At 36.4% G+C, this 22455-nt stretch overlaps 2 protein-coding genes across 5 annotated transcripts; one reads left to right on the top strand and one right to left on the bottom strand.

Annotated features, from left to right (window-relative positions):
* Positions 1–6495: 6495 nt before the first annotated feature.
* LOC133856968 (shikimate kinase, chloroplastic) lies at positions 6496–10877 on the top strand. 2 transcript variants are annotated; one of them, XM_062292039.1, is made up of 11 exons: positions 6496–6653; positions 7040–7354; positions 8345–8403; positions 8655–8709; positions 8800–8872; positions 9291–9378; positions 9507–9589; positions 9698–9827; positions 9961–10039; positions 10343–10407; positions 10524–10877. In XM_062292039.1, exons 2-11 carry the CDS (start codon positions 7150–7152, stop codon positions 10578–10580), a joined length of 894 nt encoding a protein of 297 aa, XP_062148023.1. In that variant the 5' UTR covers positions 6496–6653; positions 7040–7149; the 3' UTR covers positions 10581–10877. The 2 variants fall into 2 exon arrangements, with proteins under 2 accessions (XP_062148023.1, XP_062148024.1); XM_062292040.1 differs by having other exon boundaries at positions 6504–6653; positions 7106–7354.
* Positions 10878–12295: 1418 nt separating this feature from the next.
* LOC133856967 (F-box/kelch-repeat protein SKIP6) lies at positions 12296–14950 on the bottom strand. Of its 3 annotated transcripts, XR_009898270.1 has the most exons (4): positions 13730–14950; positions 13278–13340; positions 12975–13155; positions 12296–12595 (listed from the first exon to the last, which is right to left on the bottom strand). XR_009898270.1 is itself a non-coding variant. In XM_062292038.1 (2 exons), exon 1 carries the CDS (start codon positions 14837–14839, stop codon positions 13748–13750), a length of 1092 nt encoding a protein of 363 aa, XP_062148022.1. In that variant the 5' UTR covers positions 14840–14950; the 3' UTR covers positions 12296–12595; positions 13730–13747. The 3 variants fall into 3 exon arrangements, 1 of the variants encoding a protein (XP_062148022.1); XR_009898269.1 differs by lacking the exon at positions 12975–13155; XM_062292038.1 differs by lacking the exons at positions 12975–13155; positions 13278–13340.
* Positions 14951–22455: the final 7505 nt, after the last annotated feature.

The following is a 22455-nucleotide window of genomic DNA, read 5'->3' on the forward strand; positions in this document are numbered from 1 at the left end:
TGTTTATAAAAAGTTAAATAAAATATAATTTGTTTTTTAAAAAGTTGAATAAAATATGATTTATTTTTGAAAAAAGTAGAATCAGAATTATATTTTATTGTCAAAATTTCGTATCCAAACACACCATGAGTTGAGAAACAAAGAGAGAGAGGGATAAGAGACTTGGGTGTTGAGAGGGTTAGGGTTTTTGGGCAAAAGACGAATTTTATTTATTCCCACAGGAAAGGAATAGGTATTCCACTCCTTTTTGAGTGGAATACCTATTCCTCTTCGTAAGGGAATAACTATTCCGTGGGAATAACTATTCCCTTAAATAATATACAACCAAACAAAGGAATAGCTCCATGGGTCTAATCCGCAAACCAAACGAGGCCTAAATGACTCAAATTAAAAGACTTTGAAATAAACTCGTACAAAGACTTGGAGATAAACTCCAACAATGACTTAATCAAAGATTGCACGGCAGTGCTACAAACAATTAAAAGATTCTGATTTAGAAGGATAATTATAACTATCATTATTTAATTAAACTATGACTACTCTAAGATACAATACAACAAAGATAACTTCAAGAGTTTCATTGAATACGTGCTTGTGAGTCATGCCAACGTTTTTTAGCTGCTGTAGAATTATACTTTCATAACAGGGTGCTACATATCAAATGGTTGATTTTTTTTTTTTCTAAAGAAAAATAAAAATTGTTGGAATTGTACATGAATTATATAAGAATTGTAAACGTGTCATATCTCTTTGATTAAACTATGCGCAATATAATTTGCATCTCTGCTAATTTGACCAATATGCTAGTTGTGCATCAAATCAAGCACTTTCCATGTGTCATTTACTAGTTGTTCATACCCACTTTAATTATACCACGTGAATTTCCCCGCATTCACTACTTGAAGCGAGTCACCGCATGATAAGCTGCAAAAGCTTTCACCACAAGTGGCTCTAAATTTTCAAATTTGTTCAAGCTTTTTCTATTCAATTTTTTTTTTTTTTCCAAGTTGAGATATTTAAAGGTCAGGTCAATGGGTTACCATGACTCAATTTGAAAAACTAATAATAAAAGATGGTATTAGTCTATTCAAATTTTCATGAAGAGGTACAGTTCGATGTATTTGATATAATTATTGTAGCTAAAATATAATAGTCAATTAGAAATAGATTCTTTTCACAACCAAAGGGCACATCTTAGATCAGACGGGAGAATATTTAACCTATTTAAATGTTAAGGATTTAAATCAACCTACTTAAATACACATTTTCTACTGTAAACTTTATACAACCTTTTGGTTCGAATAAAATGTTGAATAATATTATACTTTTTTGAAAAATAAATCATATTTTATTTAATTTTTTTTAATTTTTTTTTAAATTTTATCTCACAAAGTTAAACCTCGTAATTCACAGAGTGAATTAGAATAATATTCGAATTCAACACCCAAACGGATCATAATTATTCTGATTAAAAAAAGAAAAAGAAAAATAAATTCTCACTCTTTGGACCCTATATTTCCATGAATTATGAGGCCATTTTCTTTTCTTTTCTTTTTGTCAACCATGATTACTCGGCAAAGAACAGGAAATACGCGGCGGCATTGCAACGTAAGCACTCATTAGATTTATGCCCTATTTAATAAGCGCCGGAGTCGGGGATCTTGCTTCGGGTGCATGGTCTAACTATAATAAATAAGTACAAAAGTAAATTAATATGATACTATTTTTTTGTAAATAAATTCTTACTTCAATTAAAATAAAATAAAAAACCCTCATCACAATTGTCATTTACGAGTCTTCATATATATATATATATATATGTATGATATTCATCGTAGAAATTACGGGTTTACACACAGATGCGACATCTCGTAAAATGTGAATATCGCTTTTAGATATTTACATTTACATAATATTTTTACTAACCGCATTTGCGTGGTTATTGCACTTATTATTTGCTATCCGCATATTAGGTAATGAGTTTTTAAAGCATATTTTAGTCTTTTGGACCTTATTTGGGTCTCTATTATTTTAAACATTTTGAAAATAATTTAGGCCGATTTTTAGTGTTTTGGACTTGCTTAATTTTGTTATAACCCTAATATTTTTGAAAATATATTAATTTTTCACATTGATTTTACCTTTTTGCTCAAGTGTTACACGAGAAAGCAACACAACTAATTAAACAAATGTATACATAACGTATACCTAATCCAAAACGATGTCATTTTGGCATTAAACACCAAAACGACATTGTTTTGATGAATTTATTAAATACAATATATCTATAAGAAATATATCAAATATATATTATATATAAAGGGTACGTAGATGCGGTTAATAACAAATTCATGAGTAAAATGTAGGAGTAATATTTAGCATTATTCTTACTCTTTTATCTGTACTGATAGATTGAGTAATGTTTTTTGTACAACTCTAACTATTTTTTTTTTATTATTATTATTTATGATTAAACATTAAATTTGTTTTCCTACATATGAGTCATAAATATTTAATGATTGACCTTAAAAAAAAATTATTAAAATTATGTACGAGTTGTAAAAAAACATTACTTGATAGAATTGGAGTGAGATGTGGGGTGGAATATTATTACTCTAAAAGAGGTTCCCCTAATTGATTCCCACAGATTTTTTTTTATAATGGGTGCAATAGTAGTAAAAAAAAAAAAAAAAAAAAATACAACTTTATAAAATTTACATGTACCTAAAAGCATTTTTAAGGATTTGTGTGGCTCACATGCTGAAAAGGTCGTCCATAAACTCGTGGCATTCTTCTGTAATTACATGTGGGCTTGTTTGGTAAGGGAAGGGTAATTGGTAGTGGGAGTTAGAGCACTAGCAGCAGATTCACTTTCTCTATATTTAGGGAACAAAACTACTTTTTGTTTCCCTATAAAAAAATACTCTACAATAAATTCCTTTACTTTTTCATATATCAATTAAATATTATTTTTTTACTCTTATTTTATTATTTTTCTCTCTTTTCTACTTTTTCTCTCTTCCCTATATCAATTAATTATACTTTTTTTATATTAAAATAATACATTGGAAATGAATAGTAGACATGTATACATAGGAAATTACTATTCATTCCCAACCCTCTCATCTAAATATAGGACATCTGCTGTGGAAGGTTTTTTGATGTTTTTCATGAAATTTTCTCTAAATATAGGGAAGGGAATTAATATAGGATAACTGTTATTAGTGTTCTTATAATTGATAGATGTGATATAAAGTAAAAATAATTTGTATAAAAAATAAAATTTTTTTGTATTTTAATGGATTTTTTTATTTAAATAATAAAAAAAATTATTGATGTAATATAAAATTAAAATATTTTGAAGTTCGTTATTTTTGAAAAAAGCGAGGAATGATAACATACTCACAGTATTCTTGAATCTTGACCGTCAGACCGAAACAACGGGGGTGGGCATTATCTATGGATTCATTGGATTTCGTGAAAACCTCCGTTCACGATCTTCGAGACCACCGTACGTTGGAATTTGTAATTTTTAAATTTTCCTTTTTACAACCAAGTGCGGCAACGTGCATGTGGGCGTCGTGCTTAAGTATAATTCAGTCTTAAGTCGGTTATTACAAAGTCGCGACAACCTTAATAACCAGGCACCAAAATAAAAACTGAAGCAAAACCCAAATAAATAAATAAATATATATATAAAAAAAAGTCGCTGAGATTCCTTTCAGAACCGTCCATGGCAGATCTTAGTTTTTAGATGTTACGGATTTAGATCGATCACCGTCGTTAAAATAAACAATTGAGAGCATCGTCAGGAATATTCCCGCTCTCAGCATTATCCACGATCTGTTTTCTTTGTTCATCATGCTGACTTGGCAAAAAAGAAGATCTTCGCGGCTCCAACTCATTCATAAAATGCTCAAATTAGCTGCCAATTCAATTAATAAATATTAAGAAAAAAAAAAAGGCAACTTATCAATAATAATATTTTGATATATGCTATGTTATCTTCCCATGAAGCAACTATTGGCATAATTGTTGACTTTTTTTTTTTAATTAAACAAAAAATACAAAATTATGTAAATGGGTTGGAGTCTGATTTTGTGTGTGTGTGTTTTTTAATTAAAAAATAAAAAAATAAAAGAAGTCAATAGTTGTATTTTTGAGTGGCAAAATATAATTTCTATAATATTGATTACACCATAAAATTATTTCTAACACTTATGTTTTACACATAAGCAACTGTCTTTTTTGTATGAGAATTAAATGGTATTCTTTTCAATTCCTATTTAACTTTTATCTAACTTTTATAACATTTTTTATTTTTAAAAAAATAAAATTAATTATTGAATATTTATGACTCACATGTAGAAAAATATATTCAGTGATTGGTTTGAAAAAAGGTCGGATGAAAATTGAACAGAAATTGAAGAAAGAGCATGTCTCTTTTATGAGCAATTATTATTGTACAATTGTAGACAACTCCATCCAACTTTGATTATGTGGTAGTTTATTTTTATTTTTTAAAAAAATGATGAAACCACTGTGAGGGAAATTGCCAAGTCATTTTCTTGAAAAATAAATAAAAATAAATTGCCACATAGGCAAAGTTGGACGTGAATTGTGTTTACGGTTGTACAACAATTATTTATCCTCTTTATTTATTTTTTTTTTAAATGTTTGGATAGGTTTTTTAAATTTAAATTCTACTTAGGTTTCATCTGACCTGTTTTCTACCCAACTCAAAAATAAAATAAAACGAAACAAAAAAAGAATAAAAATAAAAGGAATAATTTTTTTTCTTTTAAAACAAAAACCTTAGGGGTGGCCGGACCACCCCTGAAATTAATGAGGGGTGGTTGAAACAACTGCTTGGGGTGGCCAACCACCCCTTGGGGCTTTCTTCTTTTCTTTTCTTTTTTTTTTTTAAAAAAAACAAAAGTTAGTTTTACAATAATATATATATTAAAAAAAATTTCTAATTATATTCAATTCAATTCACATTCTCAAACATCGTTGTTTTTTTTTTTTTTTTTTTAATTTTGTTTTATATTTTCTAAACCATCAAAACATAATTTTAAGAAAACAAATTTTTTTGGTATTCACAATTTTAAATATTGTAAAAAATAATAAAATATAATAAAAAAGAAATGGACACCCCAAATAAATCTTAGAAATCGGTGCAACTCATCATCTCCTAATTCAAAGTTTTCTGCAAATTCCATGCAGCAAATTTTGTCACATAGTTAGATTTTGACAGTCTTGATTAACAAGACGGCCGCATTGACATTTTTTTTATTTTAATTGAGAATTGATTAAAACTGAGACTAAAATAAAATATTTAATTTTTTAATATAAGGGAATGGTGAGAGTAACTTTTTATTCATCAGGGATAATCTGCTTATTCCATCCATTTAAAAATTAATTCGGACGGACAAAAAAAAAAAAAAAAAATCGGACGGACCATACAAATTGAAACCGAAATTTAGAAGAGTAAAATATAATTTATCTTAAGAAAAAAACCACAAAAGTAAAAAAATGAAAAAATATAAAATTATTATGTTTCACCCATTTGTAATTAGCTCATCGGAGTATAAAAATTGGTTATAACAATAATTTTTAGCTAACTTTTATAAAGAGTAATGTTAAAAAAATCACATTTTTATTCCACAATTATCTCAATATTGGCGTGATAGTCCCAACCAACTCTTGATTTTTTTATTTTATTTTTTAAAAGGAAAAGTCCACATACTCTCTCGAACTACCAGCCATTTGCAATGTCTCTACGAAAAATACCCTTAATAAAATAAAATAAAAAATTATATATGAAAAAACTAAAACTAAAAATTAAGAAACAAGGGGTGGAATTTGTTTGTTTGTTTGTGTTTGCATTTTTTTGTTTTGTTAAAATAAAAAAAAAAAAAAAAAAATCAAATTATTTTTTTTTTTCCCCAAAATTTATTGGGGGTATTTTTGTCTTATTAAAAATGACAATTTTTTAGTTTTGTCACTCATCGACTAATATAAGATTGGTTGAATAGCTCATGACGCATCAACGGCGAAGTAGGTGAGCATTATTACTCCATAAAAATAGGTGAAACACGTGGATCGATTTTACAATTTTTCTCAAAAAAAAATAAAAAAACTCTGTCGTTTCGACTGTATTGGAATGGTAACTCCGGAATTACCAATTAACGACGGTCTCCGGTGCCACCAACCCCCACCTTCACCAAATGGAACGCAGGGTTGGTGGAACGTGCTGCGCTGTCACGTGTCACACTCCCACATATGACGTATCACTGATTTTTAAAAAGATCTCATTCTTATCCTTTCGGCTTACGCCACGTACTTCAACATAAAGAAAAGACTCGGGCGGGCGCACCAAACGGCGGAGGCACGAACCCGAACCCGAACCAGAACGTACACCCAAGGTCTAAACCTAGTCGTGTCAACAATATATACTCCTACGCTCTAAACATTTGAATCCACGGTGTATATACTGTGTACCCCCCCCCCCCCCCAACAACCACCAGGTCCACCATTACGCCATTCTGAAGACGAGTGCCTATAAAGACTCGGAGCACTACGCAACTTCACGTTCCTCTCTGCCTTCACCTGCGTTTTCATAGCTTCGGCTGCTCTCTCACATTTTTCAGGTTCGTCTTTTCTCTCTCTCATTGTTAACGAAACAGCCAAAATTTGTGAAAGTTTCTTTTAGTTTACGCTTTTTGCCTCATTTTTTTTTTTTTTTTTTGTGAATAAATTTTGGAAATCACCTACGGTCTGTTTGGCTGCCGAGAAAGGGAAGGAAAATAAAATATGTTTCCTGAGCTGAGCCAAGGCTCTTGTCGTCCGTGTAGACTGCTATTTTCACAGATCCCAAGAAATTAACATTTTAATTAAAAAAAAAAAGATTTCGCTATTTTTTTTTTGTCAGTGTTAATCGCATGAAATTCAGGATTTAATTCTATATTTTTGAGTGATAACTTGACGGATGATAAAAAAGAAATTGATTGAAATTTTTTGATTTTTGATTTTGCAGCGAAATAAATATTAAACTAAGTTGGATGCTTTGTCTCTGTTTGTGAAATTACAAATAAATTCGAAGATTGATTAAGTTATCAGCGAAATCGAGCTATTGTGACAGCGAGAATGGAGGCAAAAGTTGCACAGAGTTTGCTACTTTCACCGACCGGTTCGGAGAAAATTGTAAGGGGGCCGAGCGGTTCAGTGCGGTTCTCTCGGCGATTCAGGGAACAGGATAGGATTCATCTGCTAGTCTCTGCTCAATGTCAGCCTAAAACAAGCCTTTCGAATCGGCGCAAAACGGTGTCCTGTTCTTATAAGAACTTTCCAGGTATTTTGCAAAAGATCCAAACTTTTATTTGCCCTCTAGTGCAAGGTTTTTATTTTTTTAACTAGCTTTTGCCTCTTGATTTGTAAAGCTAATTCAATGATTGAACGAGTTTCCAATTTAAATAAGGACAGTTTTCGTTCAATTTCGAGGAAAACTCTGTCCTTTTAAAAATTCATGTTTAGTTTAGACTTGCTGATAATTGGTTGTTTCTTTTGCCATTGGAGGTCATAGAAAATGACAAAAAAAATTATTATGCAATCTATATGGGAATTTAAGCAAATCAGATCAGCATCTTGGGAATGAGTGTAATGCAAGTGTGAAACATATACGAAGAGAGGCTTTTGGCTTATTGCATTATTTCACTGAGCTCCCTGTAGGCCATCAAAGATCTGTTATTTGCAAGTGGTACTAGTGTAGCTTAAAATGATTTACACACGATGAAGGTGGCTGGAATGTATCCAAAGAAATGACCAGGAACGAATTAGGAAAAAATAGGATTCAAATCTTGTTTTTTCGTAAAATTTTACATTAGCTTTTAACAAAGAATTCCTTATTTTAGGATAAGTGCATTGATATTCATCTGCTGGATGGATTACCATTTGATTTTTCACTACCCAATGTACTTTTTTGGGGTTTATGTTTGCGGAAGGTCTTTGAGACCACTGGCCTAGGAAGTGTTTCAAGTTCACATTCTTGGATCTCAACCATATTGGAGGACCTGTTAAATTTGGTGTCCTTAAAAGTTCTACTACTATGCAATCTGTGATGAATAGAAGCACTTGTTTTTATCATAGTGTAATGCAAAATGACAGGATAGATGAGACCGATACATTTAGTTAGATGATTTAAGGACTTTATGAGATTCTTGTTTTTGAACTTGATAATGGAATAGCAATTTGATTCTCTTTCTTCTCTGCATGCACTTGTTTTGGTACCATAAGTACTTCTGTTTCCAGTTTTGACATTTTATATCAAATATTACCTTTGTAGCTTCAATCTTGGAATCTGGAGGTCTTCAAGCTTCTTTTGATGACGCTCTGATTTTGAAGGTATGGAATAATTTCCATTTTCTGTAGTTTGATTTGTGCCTATGAGTCATGGTGACATGATACCCTTTTCTTTTCTTTAGTATGGCATTTATTTCTGTTAAATGATTATGTAAACTATGGCCTCAAAATTAAGACACTTGAGGCAGCTTGTATCTCATCTAAAGGACTGCTTTGGGTATTTATTGTATTTTATTTTATTTTTTCTCAATTGCTTTGGGTATTTTTCTTACTGGAAGTTAATAAAATTGCAGAATAAGTCGCAAGAGATCGAGCCACATTTAAATGGACGCTGCATATATCTTGTTGGTCAGTTTCTTTTTTTAACTCGAAGTCCTGTGTATTTAGTGAATCATTTATTATTCTGGTATTTGAACTATACCGAATGTGAAAATGCAGGTATGATGGGCTCTGGAAAAACAACAGTGGGCAAGATTTTGTCACAAGTAATTGGCTATTCCTTTTCTGATAGGTTTGTACTCTGACCACTTATTGGTAGGCTTTTTAGACAAAACATTTGTCCTCTCATTGGATCTTGGAAACAAGGGGTGGAAGAGAGAATTTGCTTTAGGAAGGGCGTTATTGTTGACATTTGTCTCATTTTTTCCGCGGTTCAATTGGAAGCTTAAATAGTGAGGAGTTCAATATCCATGTGATATGATGGACTCTCAGAAGCTGCACCAAGTGAAAAATGTGAATCTTGGTGCATGTGAGTTGCAATGAATGTGAGAAATATGGTCTACTTTTGGCACATAGGATTCTGAGTTGGAATTGTGACCATTAGAAGTATCCTTGCTTTTTTACCTGTTCCCATGCATTAGTCTACCTCGCAGGCAGTGTGCTTCCTGCTTAATAGTGCTGCATTTTGATAATTTTTGTGGATGCTCCAGTGACACGTGGGTGGAGGAGGACCTTGGTGGAACTTCTGTAAGTGAAGTATTCAAGCTCTATGGGGAGGGCTTCTTCAGAGAAAAGGAGGTTAGCTATTACTTCTCTCTCTCTCTCTCTCTCTCATTTTACCTTTTCAAATAATTATAATATTTCTTTTTTTCTTTTTTTCTTTTGTTATTAGAATCAGAGTTTATAATTTTATCTTTGACTTGTAGACTGAGGCATTACGGAAGCTGTCTTTGATGCATCGACTTGTTATTTCTACCGGTGGAGGTGCAGTTGTTCGGCCCATCAACTGGTAATGATGAACATACAAATCCAAGCAATTATTTGTCATTCATTTTTGTGCAGTTCACTGCCTATGTGACTTGTGTGATTGAGCATGTATTTTATTTGGTTTTATTAGGAAATACATGCAGAAGGGAATAAGCGTCTGGTTGGATGTTCCCGTGGAAGCCTTGGCCCATAGAATTTCGGCTGTAGGAACTGGTTCTCGTCCCCTTTTGAATCATGATTCGGGTGATGCGTACAAAAAGGTGAGCCATTTGTCTTCCATGCTGAAAATTCTCAGCAAGATAAATACTTAAGCTTTTATTTATGGAGTAAATATTGGAGATGCAAGATTGGGTTATAATTGCGGGTATCTTATGACATTTCACTCCGCTGCAGACTTACACGCGTCTGTCTACTCTTCTGGAAGAGAGGATTGAAGCATATGCCAATGCAAATGCGAGGGTTTCCGTAGAAGGTATATGAAGTTTGGGGCCATGTCTTCTTGTTTAAGTTGTTGCTATGTGTAGCCAAGAAAAAGGAAAAGAGAGACTGTTCTATACTTCTGGACAGTCCATGGAGGCTTATTTGTTGTTTCTGGTTATCTTCATAATCAATGATAATCCATGCCATGTGATAGAGTGCTTTTTTTTTTTTTTTCTCAAATAAATTTTGCCCTTATGAGTTGCAACCCTTACAGAGTTCACATGCACTTTATGTTGGGTATTTATGTTTGCCACGATGCTTAAAGTGCTGAAGTCCAGGTGTTTTCATTTTGCAGATATTGCAGCTAAATTAGGACATAGAGATGTATGCAATCTCACGCCAGCTGCTATTGCAATTGAGGTCTCTCTCTCTCTCTCTCTCTCTCTCTCTCTCTCTCTCTATGTTCATGCATTCGTAATTTTTGAAGTTGGTTTGGTATTTTTATGTTCTTATTGCTTTTCTTGTTTGACTTGCAGGCACTTGAAAAAATTGAGGGATTCCTAAAGGAAGAGAATGGGAATTTTGCATTCTAGTCCAACGAGAGCTTCCATATCTGCCTATTTTGGTACTTTTTTATGATAATTCTTTTAAATATTTGGGTGTAGCGTGCCATGTTTCTATTTTTAGTAACGGAACATGGCGCGCGATGTTCGTAGTCTGTCTGTAATGCTGTAATCGTCTGGCATTTGAAGATAAGAAGTCATTTCTTGTCCTAGTGTTAAGGATATTGTAGGTGTATATAGTGGCTAATTATCTCGTAAGGGAATTTAATATCATCTCTGGATGATTTCATAAATGATTATAAGGCCCGTTTGGTTTGGTTGTTGAAAGTTATTTTCTTTTTTCCTCTATTTTTAATGCCCCATGGGAAATATTGCTACTTCCGGATCAAGTTTCGAAACCCAGATAACCCAGCGGAGATTGCATTTTAGTGGACTAGAAGTTCTGACAATTTTGGTGAATGTCTCTGTACAGTAGTTAACAAATCATGTTGGATGTGCTCCAAAATCAAATGTTCAATTTGGTTGTTTATAAAAATCTTTCATACAAAAAAAAAAATAAAAAAAAAATCAAATAGCATTTTGAGGTAGGGAGTACACATTCGAGAAAAAAAGAAGATTTTTTTAATAGATATTTCAGAGGTAGGTCAACCAATATGATAGATAATACGAGCATACATCCCCATTCAGCCGCTGCTTTAATTAGCCTCCTATGTTTTAGCCTCCACAAACACAGGATAACAGAGCCCACTTTTTGGTTGCTTTCTGGGCCCTATCATACTACCATATGGTTGCAAGGGATCAGGATTCCCTATTCTAAAATTACAAAATTTTAGGCCGGCTTGGAAAATGCTACTTTATAAAAATATAGAGGCATGTTACTGTTGAAATTGAGTATATTTTCAACTGATGACATTTTTCATACCATTAATGCAAAGAACGCCCTGAATTTCTGCAATTTTAGAATAAAGAAATTGTATGAGATCCTTAACTGGTTCTAAGACCACCTTGAATTTAATTTGAGTAAGCAATAAATGATTTCATTAGGGTAGTTCGGAATATGGCACTTGAAAGAGAGCTGGGATGCCCATGAAACGCTACACTCTGGCTTTCTCTGTTTTTGTTCCATCTTAAGTCCCGTGGGATATGAACCACATGCACAACATCCAACCTCTGTCTATCTTAAAAGAATCATCTTGAAACCCCACCACTCTCTATCTAAATAGATGGGAAAGGAAAACTACACTTACCCTCTCAAACTATCACCATATTTGCAATGTCGTCTCCCTTAATCTACCATTAGGGTTGCAATGTTTTAATTCTGCTCCCCAAACAAAAATTCCTAGTTCCGCTCCAGCGAGTGAGGCTTTAGTTTTGTGAAAGCTGATGAATTTTACTTTAGCCAGTGTCGGACAGGCTTGTGGGAATATGGGTGTTCTAGATTTGGGCAAATGCGTGTAAAGTTACTAATTTCTACTCTCTACAAGGGAGTAATAATTGCGGGAGATCCAATTATTCGTTTTCACCACTTTAGAGCCGGGAAATGTTCTTGCAATTATTAGTGGTGCACCTGCACCCACCATACGGTTAGGTCTATCCAAGCATTTGCCAACCAGAAGTTGTTCTGTCAACATCAATTGCCCAGCTTTGGTTCAGGGATTTCAGTTTGTAGGGCTCGTGACAGATATGTTGGAATGAGGATTCTGATTAGAGATCAATTTGAGTGAATGCAAAAAAGGAAAACATAATTCAGAAAGTTAATTTCAAGGTTTTAAAATTCAGTAACACTTGTTCCAGCAAGTCCGTAGACTCGTTTACAACCTATATACAAAGCATAAACATGATACGATGATTGAAAGTAACAAATTATATGGAGAACAAGCACATGAAGAGTACTCTTGCAGCAACTCTTGTTAATGCAAATCATGAAAATGGTGCAAAGCAGAGACTTGATATAACAGTATGGATGGAGAGCAGGCATACCAAGGGTACTCCTTAAGCAACTCTTCTTGTTTCCAATCGTGAAATGGTTTTGAGCAATAATCCACCTGACAAGAATCAAAAGGAGCATTTTCAAAGACTACAGTAAGATTGCAATAACTGCTAGAGCAGAAGACAGATTAATGCTAGAATGAATCATGGGACTCCTTCGGCTAGTCCCCCACATAGGGATCGGATTCCAACACCCTACTTGTGCGCGGAGAGAAGGAAAAACAATAGAACCCAAATCACATTTCACTCTATTAAACTAATGCCTGTTGGCTAATAATAGAAAGTAACCCTAAGTTCATTATGCATCAACAAATTAAGAAATATAGGAAGCAGTACTTCTTAATGCAATACACCCTCAGGATTTGGGCAGCCCTTAATGGGTAGAGCTGCATGAGGTTTATTTTATATACTTTTGGGGTTAGTCCCTGCCCTTACCATTACTTGACATTAAAATACACTATCAAGGCATAGTGTAGAATACAAGACCAAAGTCTCACACACCCATCTCCTTCCTCTCCACCAACTCTTTGGCACTCACAACCTCGACGTAAATGGAATCAGATATCGTCCTTGCTTTCAAATTTCTCTCGTTTTAAACGAGATGAATACGCATGCTCTTGCAAATGATAAGCAGTCGATAGAATTTTGAGATTACACACAGAAGCAGCTCCTTGCAAGAAGCAATGGTGTAAATCAAGAACAATTCAAGTAATCTTCCAAAACAAGTTAAAGTCATACCTGGTAGTCAGAAGAGAGACACAGAGAATTTATGGATCAATGGATCATCCCAGCAGTCACATACTATAGAACACATACTGGTTAGGCCAAAAGTTCAATACAGCTCATATATAAAGCACAAACGCATATCTAATCATGAAACCCTAATATCCATAACCGAGAGTATCCATTCTATGATTCCATAACTCTAAGTACAGCAAGTTTGCAAAACAATCATACAATTCCAATGAAGGAGCTTACAACTTGACATATACATGCATTATCACAATAAGACTAACTTATACTTTCTCTCAAGTAATTGTATGTCCATGAATAACAATTCATTCACAGAAAATCTCATTTTTCAGCCATCCTACCACCCAATTCCAACGTAAACATTCATCGTATACAATCTTGTTCAAACAAAAGATGATAAAAAAGAAGCATAATCAGCAAGACAAAAAGAAATATACCTCTACACTTCCAATACATCAAACCGCAACCGCCAAGCAGTGCACAATAGCAGAGCCACTGGGCAGTGGCACGGAGCCAACCTTGTCGACCCACCCAATCTCCCCCCACAGCTCTCTCCCACCCTCCCTCTCCTCCACCGCAATCTCCGCACACCAAATCTCCACCCCCTTCCCCTTCTCCTCCCACACCACCAGCAGCTTTCCCCCCACGTTGGCCATCGTCGCCCCGCACAGAAACCTCGGCAGCCCTCTCTCCACGCCCCTCAGCTCCCTCCACGCCTTCTCCTCCACATCGAACCCTCTAATCTTCCCCAAGTAGTCGTAGCAGTACAGAACTCCGTCTACCACGCACGCTCTCCCTCTCCACCCCATGTCCAGCTCGCTCTCCACGCTCTCCCACGCTCCGTTCTTCGCGTTGTACGAGATACCGCCCCGATCCGCCATCGCGTAGATCTTCCCGTCCACCACCGCGCTCGCGTGCATCCACTTGTCCCGGACCTCGATCGGGCTCGCCACCGGTTCCCACGTCCCGGTCCCCGGATCGAACGCCTCGGCCCAGTGTGTGGACCGGGCCCATGTGTTCACCACGCACCCGCCCACCACGTATATCTTACCGTCCACCACTCCCGCGGCGGCGCACTCGCGCCCGACCCGCATGCGCGGCGCAGGTTGCCACCTGTTGAAGCGACAGTCGAGGGCCCAGACGTTAGCGCTGGGCACGTCGTTGATGGAACCGCCGAGGACGTAGATGGTAGATCCCAAGGCGGCGTAGGCAGCGCCGATGGAGGCGCAGGGGATGGGTGGGAGCGGGGTGAGAGTTCGGTCATTCTGATGTTTGGGGATGAGAGAGAAGAAAAGGGAAGGGGAGAGAGGGGAGCGGAGAGAGATGTAGAGAATGGGCTCGGTGGAGTTGAGGAGAGATCGTGCGGTGAAGAAGAGAGGGGACGAGAGGACGGCCCGGATTGGTTTCGACACCAGGGATAGGGTGGGGTGGTGGGAGCGCGGGACTCGCGCCAAGCAGTTCAAAGCGACGTCGTCTGGGAGGGAGGGGATTAGTACTGGTGGTGCTTCGCTTGTGGTGGTGGTGGTGGTGGCGGTGGCGGTGGACATGGTTGGGAAAGGTAGTTGAGACTCAGAGTTCCAGTCGGAGCATTGGTAGTGGGTGGCATGAGAGGGTTGTCGGAGCTTGTTCCAGGCCCAAACCCGTCAAAATAAATGTTTACTTGGGTCCGAAAAGAAGGCCCAATAATAAGAGCATTCACTGATAAATCACTTCTTACAAAATGATTTTAAAATTACTGTTCGATTCGTGATAAATTATTATCAATAATGATGATTTTAAAAGTTACATCATTTTTTAAGAGACACAATGAAAACTTCTAGAATTACTCGGTCTAGATTATGTAACCCTCATGGATATGGTCAATGTGATAACAAAGTTGGCATGTACCCGGTGTCGGCTCAAGCATTAGGTGGTTGCCTAATGCCCCAAATTTAATAAGGTCCCCAATTAATGATTACTAATAAAAAAATTAATGCTATAATTACAATAAATATTCATTAATTAAGCCCCTAATTATGATAAACAAGTAATCAGAGCAGACATTAATATCATTTGATTCTCTTAAAAATTTAATTCAATTTGTAAAAATTTGTAAGTCACAAGCAATATATTTGTTGTTTTATAGTTGGATTATTTTTAGATATCAAATTCGAGAAGGGCCTTGAGGCGGTTCCAGCCATTTTGGGTAATGATAGTAATCTTGTCAATGCTTGACGACTTATTGCAGGATTTTGAAGTTCGCTAATGGTAATTAGTATTTTTGAGTGACATAGTATACTTAAAGACTTGAGCCTTGTGTATGTATTAAGGTTTAGTTCGAATATTTTATACTGATGATATATACAATATAATTTTAGTTAATGTAATGATTCTTAGTAGATTCTCTTATTGTAATTATTAATATTGATAGAATATTAGAAATATCATATGTTTCTGCTATTTAGTACTATATTTTTTAGGAGTATAGATCCTTTAGTCTTATTCTTTGGAGCAATTAGACAGGAAGGCGGACTAGAGAGTTAATTACCAGTTAATTAATTTTTCAGGACGTTACAAATATTTTCATACTTGATGATAAAGCATTTTGGCGTTTTTATGGGCGATTACTTACCTCAAACGCTCATATCAAACTTCTGTCATACCTAAAGGTTAAACTTCTCATTTCTACAAGTCATGCTCTAATATTAGTCAAGATGCTAAGCAAAGGTGTTAACTTTCTTCTTATAGTCAAATTTTCACTGTTAAACAACCAAATAAATGCTCTAAGATGTTAAAAGGTAGGTGGTTAAAAGATTCTTTAGGGTAAAAATGAAAGTTAGTTTTCAAAGTTCACACATTTCATGCAAGGTCAAACTTATCTACCTAAAATACGTAGCTTTTAACCACCACTAAAGGAAGGACAACTAGCATGCGAATTACCATGTAAATTATAGCTTAATTAGGAAAGATAACACATATTTTAAGGCTAGGTTAAGCTTTATTTATCAAATGTGTGAACTTTTCAAGCCCTAATAGCACAACTATAAAGGAAGGCTTCTTTCTCTCTCTCTCTCTCTCTCTCTCTCTCTCTCTCTTTAGGGTCTAGTATCATAAAATGGTCGATATGGGGTCTAGGGTTCATCCTAGCCCTTTAAATAGACCCCTTCCCACGTTCTTATGTTGAAATGGTCAAATTTCATTTGTAGGTAGATTATTGTCGTTTGATCGTTTAAAGCAACATTCAAACGTTTTTATGTTAAGCTTCACGGTTTGATCGTTTTAAAGTAACATTTGAATGTTATTGTATTGAGGCCCATAATTTGATCGTCCCACGAACTGTTTGAACGTTCATGGTGAAAACCCTAATTTTACCACACACACACACGAACGTTCTTGGTGAAAACCCCGGTTTGATCGTTTTAAAGTAACATTTGAATGTTATTGTATTGAGGCCCATAATTTGATCGTCCCACGAACTGTTTGAACGTTCATGGTGAAAACCCTAATTTTACCACACACACACACGAACGTTCTTGGTGAAAACCCTAATTTTACCACACACACACACACACACCCCAGTTTGATCGTTTTAAAGTAACATTTGAATGTTATTGTATTGAGGCCCATAATTTGATCGTCCCACGAACTGTTTGAACGTTCATGGTGAAAACCCTAATTTTACCACACACACACACGAACGTTCTTGGTGAAAACCCTAATTTTACCCCACACACACACACACACACACACACACACACACACACACACACACACACACACACACACACACACACACACACACACACACACACACACACACACACAGAGTTAAAAGATTATAGTATTTTCACAAACTTAAATCATTGATTTATAAAAGGGTTTGCCACGAGTTTGAGCAGGACCCCACTTAAATCATTGATTTATAAAAGGGTTTGCCTTGAGTTTGAGCAGGACCCCTTATCAAAATTCACAGAGTTAAAAGATTATAGTATTTTCACAAACTTAAACCATTGATTTATAAAAGGGTTTGCCATGTGTTTGAGCAGGACCCCTTATCAAAATTTTAAAAGCTTGGAATTGCATAAACATATTTTTAAGGTTGTAATACATTTTAGTTTTAAAATTGATCAATTTAACATTTTACTAGTTAAATAAAGAAACTAATAAACAACTTGAAAATTCAATAAATCCTTAAAATAAATCATGTATCAAACTACTAAACAAATCAAAATAGCCCAAAGTAAATTGCAAATGTAAATGTATTGACTCGAAACAAATAAATTAAACATCCCAACAAAATTACCATAATCAAGATAAGAACTTTTTAGTTGAATTACGAGGTGTGGAGAAGTTGAGTAGTGACTTTGCGGCCCCCGATTGGTACAAGAGTCATATGGTTAATTTTGTCAGTAAGGGAAAAGTTAGGATTGAGCTTATGGTAAGAAGTGGGCGAGAGTGCTACTGTTACAAATGCAGTTCCGAAATGTGTGTCGATCATTTCTATCAATACGGAGAGGAAGACGAATATGACATTGAAGACCTAAGGGAGGTCTATTTCCTGCTTGATTGGCTGTCATGCCAGTTCTGCTTTCAAAGACCACTAAAGACAAAGAATCTAGTCTTCTATGGACTGCCTAAGACAACGAAGTTTAAAATCCACATGCTTTCCTCAGCGCAAGCAATAAAAAGGTAGCAACCTACCTTATTACAAGCGATAAGCGATAATAATACCTCGGTCTTGATCGAATAATAGTCAACTGATGCTGAAGCTTGGGATGACATGACAAAAAGTGTATCTCTAGAGACTGCACTTCCTGCTCATCCTACTTTCATTATTGTGTTTCCATTGCTCTCTAGTCACAACAAAATTTGTGAGAGACAATAGTTTAGGATAACCAAAACACAATAAAAACAAAGGAAAAAGTAACAAGTACGAAGATCAATGGGCACCACTGGAACTTCCACCGCCATCCCACCTTTGGGGATATCCATGATCTTTGCCTCTATGTCCTCAGTAGTGCTGTCATTAGGTTTCTCACTAATCAGTAATCCTTTCTGCAGGTCCATGACACTTGTCTCCATGCGATTTGCCTGTCGACGGTTCATTCCCTAATGTGAGGTTTCCAGCTCATTTGCATGCTCGCTCCATGTGCATTCCACCATGGAGCAAAAGTTTGGTGCCCATTTCTCAAACAGTCTGCAAATCCACGTAGCAGGAATTAAATCTAGCCCCCAATCTCCATCCACCACATGTCCTCCCTTTCAGTTCATATATGTACCTCTTCAAATCAATCCCCCCCATTCCTTAAATGCTCATAAACCTTCCTATCCCCTTCCACTAGTAGCATATCTTTGAATGCACATTTCCATATTTTTGTCTCTATTTTACATTTCTACCCATGTACATGGCCCTTTATCTCATTCGATACGGTTCCAAGACAATTTTGAGCCCACCCCACCCCAAAGGCCTACTTGTTTTCGCCAAAACACTGGCCCATCCCATTCTTGCAACCCATCTTTTTCCCTATCTAACACACAAAGCTCATGTCCGAACCATTTCCCCAACCCACAAAGACAAAGCTATAGCCTAACATTTTTCCAACTCCAAATTCTAAATCGCCTTCCACCCCAAAAACTTCTTTCACCACCCCTTCTCATCTCCTCACTCTCAAGCCATTCTTTGGACCCATTGCCATCAGATCCCTTAGCCCTCCCCCTCTCACAATCCCCATCTCATTACCCTTTCCCTAGTGCTAGCCTCCGCAAAACCCAACCATCGGTCCTCCACCCTCCTCCCCCTTGGAGTTATCTACATCAAGAAAATGCCCCGCCTCCCTCCTCACTTCCCCCGTCATCAACTTTACCCAAACCGACCACTTAAATAACCCATCCTCAAACACTCTCCCCTTGTTACCCATTATCCCATCATCACTCGGCCCACATCTTTTTAATCCCAGCCTACATCCAGCTCTAAATTCAAGAAGAGGGTACACTTTGCTGATGAAACCTCATCCCATGACTCTCGAAGTGTGGCCTAATTGCTGGGTCCTTTCTTCTGGTGGACCCACCAATTTGACTGGAGCAACCATATAATGGTGGAGCACCCATGGCCAAACAACCACATCTCTTAAGGAAGATCTTCAAGGTGGCGAGACAGAGCTAGAGCATTACCCAAACTATCCCGATGGACAATAGTGCTAGGTTGGAGGAAGCATACCTAGGTAACACAAAGGCTTTGGAGGCAGGCCATGCCATGCCCCCAAACCGACCAATGAAGCTATTGTTATGGAATTGTAGCGGGCTTTTGTGTACCTCTATAATTCGATGCCTAAGGGAAATTATTAGGAAATACAACCCTGATATTTTGTTTTTGTCTGAAACCAAACCTAAAACCATGATGCTACTCGTAATTTGAACAAACTGGGTTACTTTTTGATATCCCAGGTTCTCCCCGCAATTTCCAAAGGAGGGCTTTTGCTAGCCTAGCGACTTGGTTTAGACCTTTAGTGTTTTAAATTTTCTAGCAATAATATATCTACTTCGTGCTACTATGATCTCCTCAATCACCACTGACTTATTTCTTTCGCGTGTGGTCCACCTTACAGGTGTGATAAGTATGAATTTTGGGATTCTCTCTCTGATGTGGGTGAAACTCTTCCATCCATTAGGCACTAGTTCAAGCTCCAGTAACTGCACTTATGTGGTTAAATTTTTTTACTAAGTAAAGGACCCCAACATGAATGATTTGCGAGTGAGGGTTTTTCGAACCCTTTCCCATTGGTTCAATAAAAAGCAGTTTAATCGCTAAGCTATTAAACCATGTATTTAGTATTACAATCTAACAAAATTTATAACAAAGGATTCCTGCGTGAAGGTTGTAGCCGCTTTTTGGAATGGCTTTCCTTCGCAACAAAAATGGTGTGACAATTGAACAATTCCCTAAACCAATGTCTCACCCACTTAGGATTTGCAGTTGGTATGTGCTACAATCCTAAGGCCTCGTTTGGTATGTAGAATAAACTCCTGAAATGAAATATTATTCTTACGGAATAGCTATTCTATTGTTTAGTAGAGACCTATTCTTCGGAGTAGTTATTCCCAATAATACATATTCCTCTAAAAAACGAGAGGAATAACTATTCCTCAAGTAATAGATAACATTTTCTAAAAAAAAAAAAAAAAAAACCATTATACATATATATTAACCCTTCAACTCTTACAAAAAAAAATAAAAAAATAAAAAATAAAAAATTAAAACATTGCTGTTGTTATCGGTGGTCAACCACCCACAGTAGAACTCGTGGGTGACGGCACCACCCCCGAAGTATCTCGTGGTGGACCCCCGTGGTACTCCAGGGGTGGTGCGACCACCCATGATTAGTGTCAGGTGTGGTCAATATGTATCGACCCACCCCAACGATATAATATTGTTCGTTTTTTGCCTTCTTGAACCAGACTTCACAAGAGGTCACCCCATCCAGTTACTACTCTTGTAGAAGTATGTTTAATTGCGGAGTTTTGATAGGTTCATGGTCATCACAGCTTTAAAATGCGTTGTGTCAAGAAGTGTGCAAATATACATATAAGCACAACCTATTCCCATACCTAGGCGATGTAGGAGGTCATAATCACCCCCTTTTGGATCTAGTATCTCCACTGACGACCCTCATGGGATCCTCCTATTCTTGGCGTCTCAATGAGTATGCCTGCTAGCGACCCTTATGTACTTGTGCACGCTCCCCTCGTCTCAGACTGTGTAATGTCTTTGATATCATTTGTAACGGTCCACCCCCAAAGAAACAATATTGTTCGCTTTTGGCTCTCCTGAACCAGACTTTCCAGGAGGTCATCCATCTCGGTACTACTATCGTAGGAGTACGCTTAACTGCGGAGTTTTGATACGTTCATTACCATCACGACTTTAAAATGCGTTGTGTCAAGAAGAATATGAATATACATATAAACATATACATATATATATTCTCATACCCATACGATGTAGGACGTCACACAATACCACTCTGGAGCCTCTCGGGGGTGGTGGTGACCATCCTCAGAGTCTCTCGGGAGCAGCCAAGGCCTTCCCCAATGTCATCAGGGGTGGCCGCACCACCCTTAGGTTCTTTTGTGGGTGGCTAACCAGCCACAACAAATGTTTTTTTATTTTTAATTTTAGTTTTAGAAAAAAAAAATTGTGGAATTTTTTTAGTAATTTTGATTCAATTCCAATTATGACATATTGTATCACTAAACTAAGGAATAAAAAAAACTATTTCATTCCACACTCTTTCATTTTCAGTAACAACTATTTTTTTTTTTTTTTAATGTAAGACTCATTCCGCAAACCAAATTAAACCTAAATATCTCATATGGCTTAAGTATAATCTTAACCATATGTATATAAGTTTTTGATTGTCCTCATTTTACAAGTCAATTTTCAAATATAAATTCTACTTGAAACTTGTATCAATCTACAGTACTTCGCTACTTTCGGAGAGTGGATACTCTCTAGATGGTTACGTTTTGTTTGCCAACTTTATGGCGTGTAAATGTCCCTTGGCGCTTTTCACATGGGCCTTTGCGGTTGGGGGTATTGCATGTAAAAACGGCAGGAACCAAAGAGGTACCGTTTCCATCCCCGGACCTCAGCACTCATATGAGCTCCCCCCATGTGAGAAGCGCAACGGACATAATAAACTCACGCCAAGTATGGACGGTGACTCTCTGGTTAATCGGCCAAGTTGATGCACCATTTCACTTGGGTTCGAGACGTGGGTCACCCCGTTGGTCTGGACGAGGTTCTGAAGCTGTGTCGCATCCTCTGCATTGCTACAGCCGTACGTGCAAAGAAGCACAAGTTTTTAGGGTTTGTGAATGGACCGGAGCAGCTAGCTAGGTGCATGTATATTTACTACATTACTGGCTAATTAATTGTGGACAGAGCTTTATGACAATTAATTAATATGATGTGGCCGGGGACTGTGGACGTTATTAATTAATTATTATAATCCTGATCCTATATCCTATATCCTATATATAATATATAATAATATATAATATATAAATATCTTTGTTGGGTACTGTTGTTGACATATTATTATTGTTGCAATGTATTCATGAGTTATAGGTAGTCAAAGCTCCACTCGAAAACTGGTGATGATGAGAAAAAGATATCGCGATCATC

The sequence above is a fragment of the Alnus glutinosa genome, chromosome 14 (assembly GCF_958979055.1).
Source record: "Alnus glutinosa chromosome 14, dhAlnGlut1.1, whole genome shotgun sequence".
Classification (NCBI taxonomy): domain Eukaryota; kingdom Viridiplantae; phylum Streptophyta; class Magnoliopsida; order Fagales; family Betulaceae; genus Alnus; species Alnus glutinosa.

What these genes read in the sequence shown, in the direction of transcription:
- LOC133856968 (XM_062292039.1), top strand. Translation starts at nt 7,150, where the DNA reads ATGGAGGCAAAAGTTGCACAGAGTTTGCTACTTTCACCGACCGGTTCG. An exon ending in TTCTTATAAGAACTTTCCAG is followed by an intron (nt 7,355 to 8,344) that starts GTATTTTGCAAA and finishes TTACCTTTGTAG; the next exon opens with CTTCAATCTTGGAATCTGGA. An exon ending in TGCGAGGGTTTCCGTAGAAG is followed by an intron (nt 10,040 to 10,342) that starts GTATATGAAGTT and finishes TTCATTTTGCAG; the next exon opens with ATATTGCAGCTAAATTAGGA.
- LOC133856967 (XM_062292038.1), bottom strand. Translation starts at nt 14,839, where the DNA reads ATGTCCACCGCCACCGCCACCACCACCACCACCACAAGCGAAGCACCA.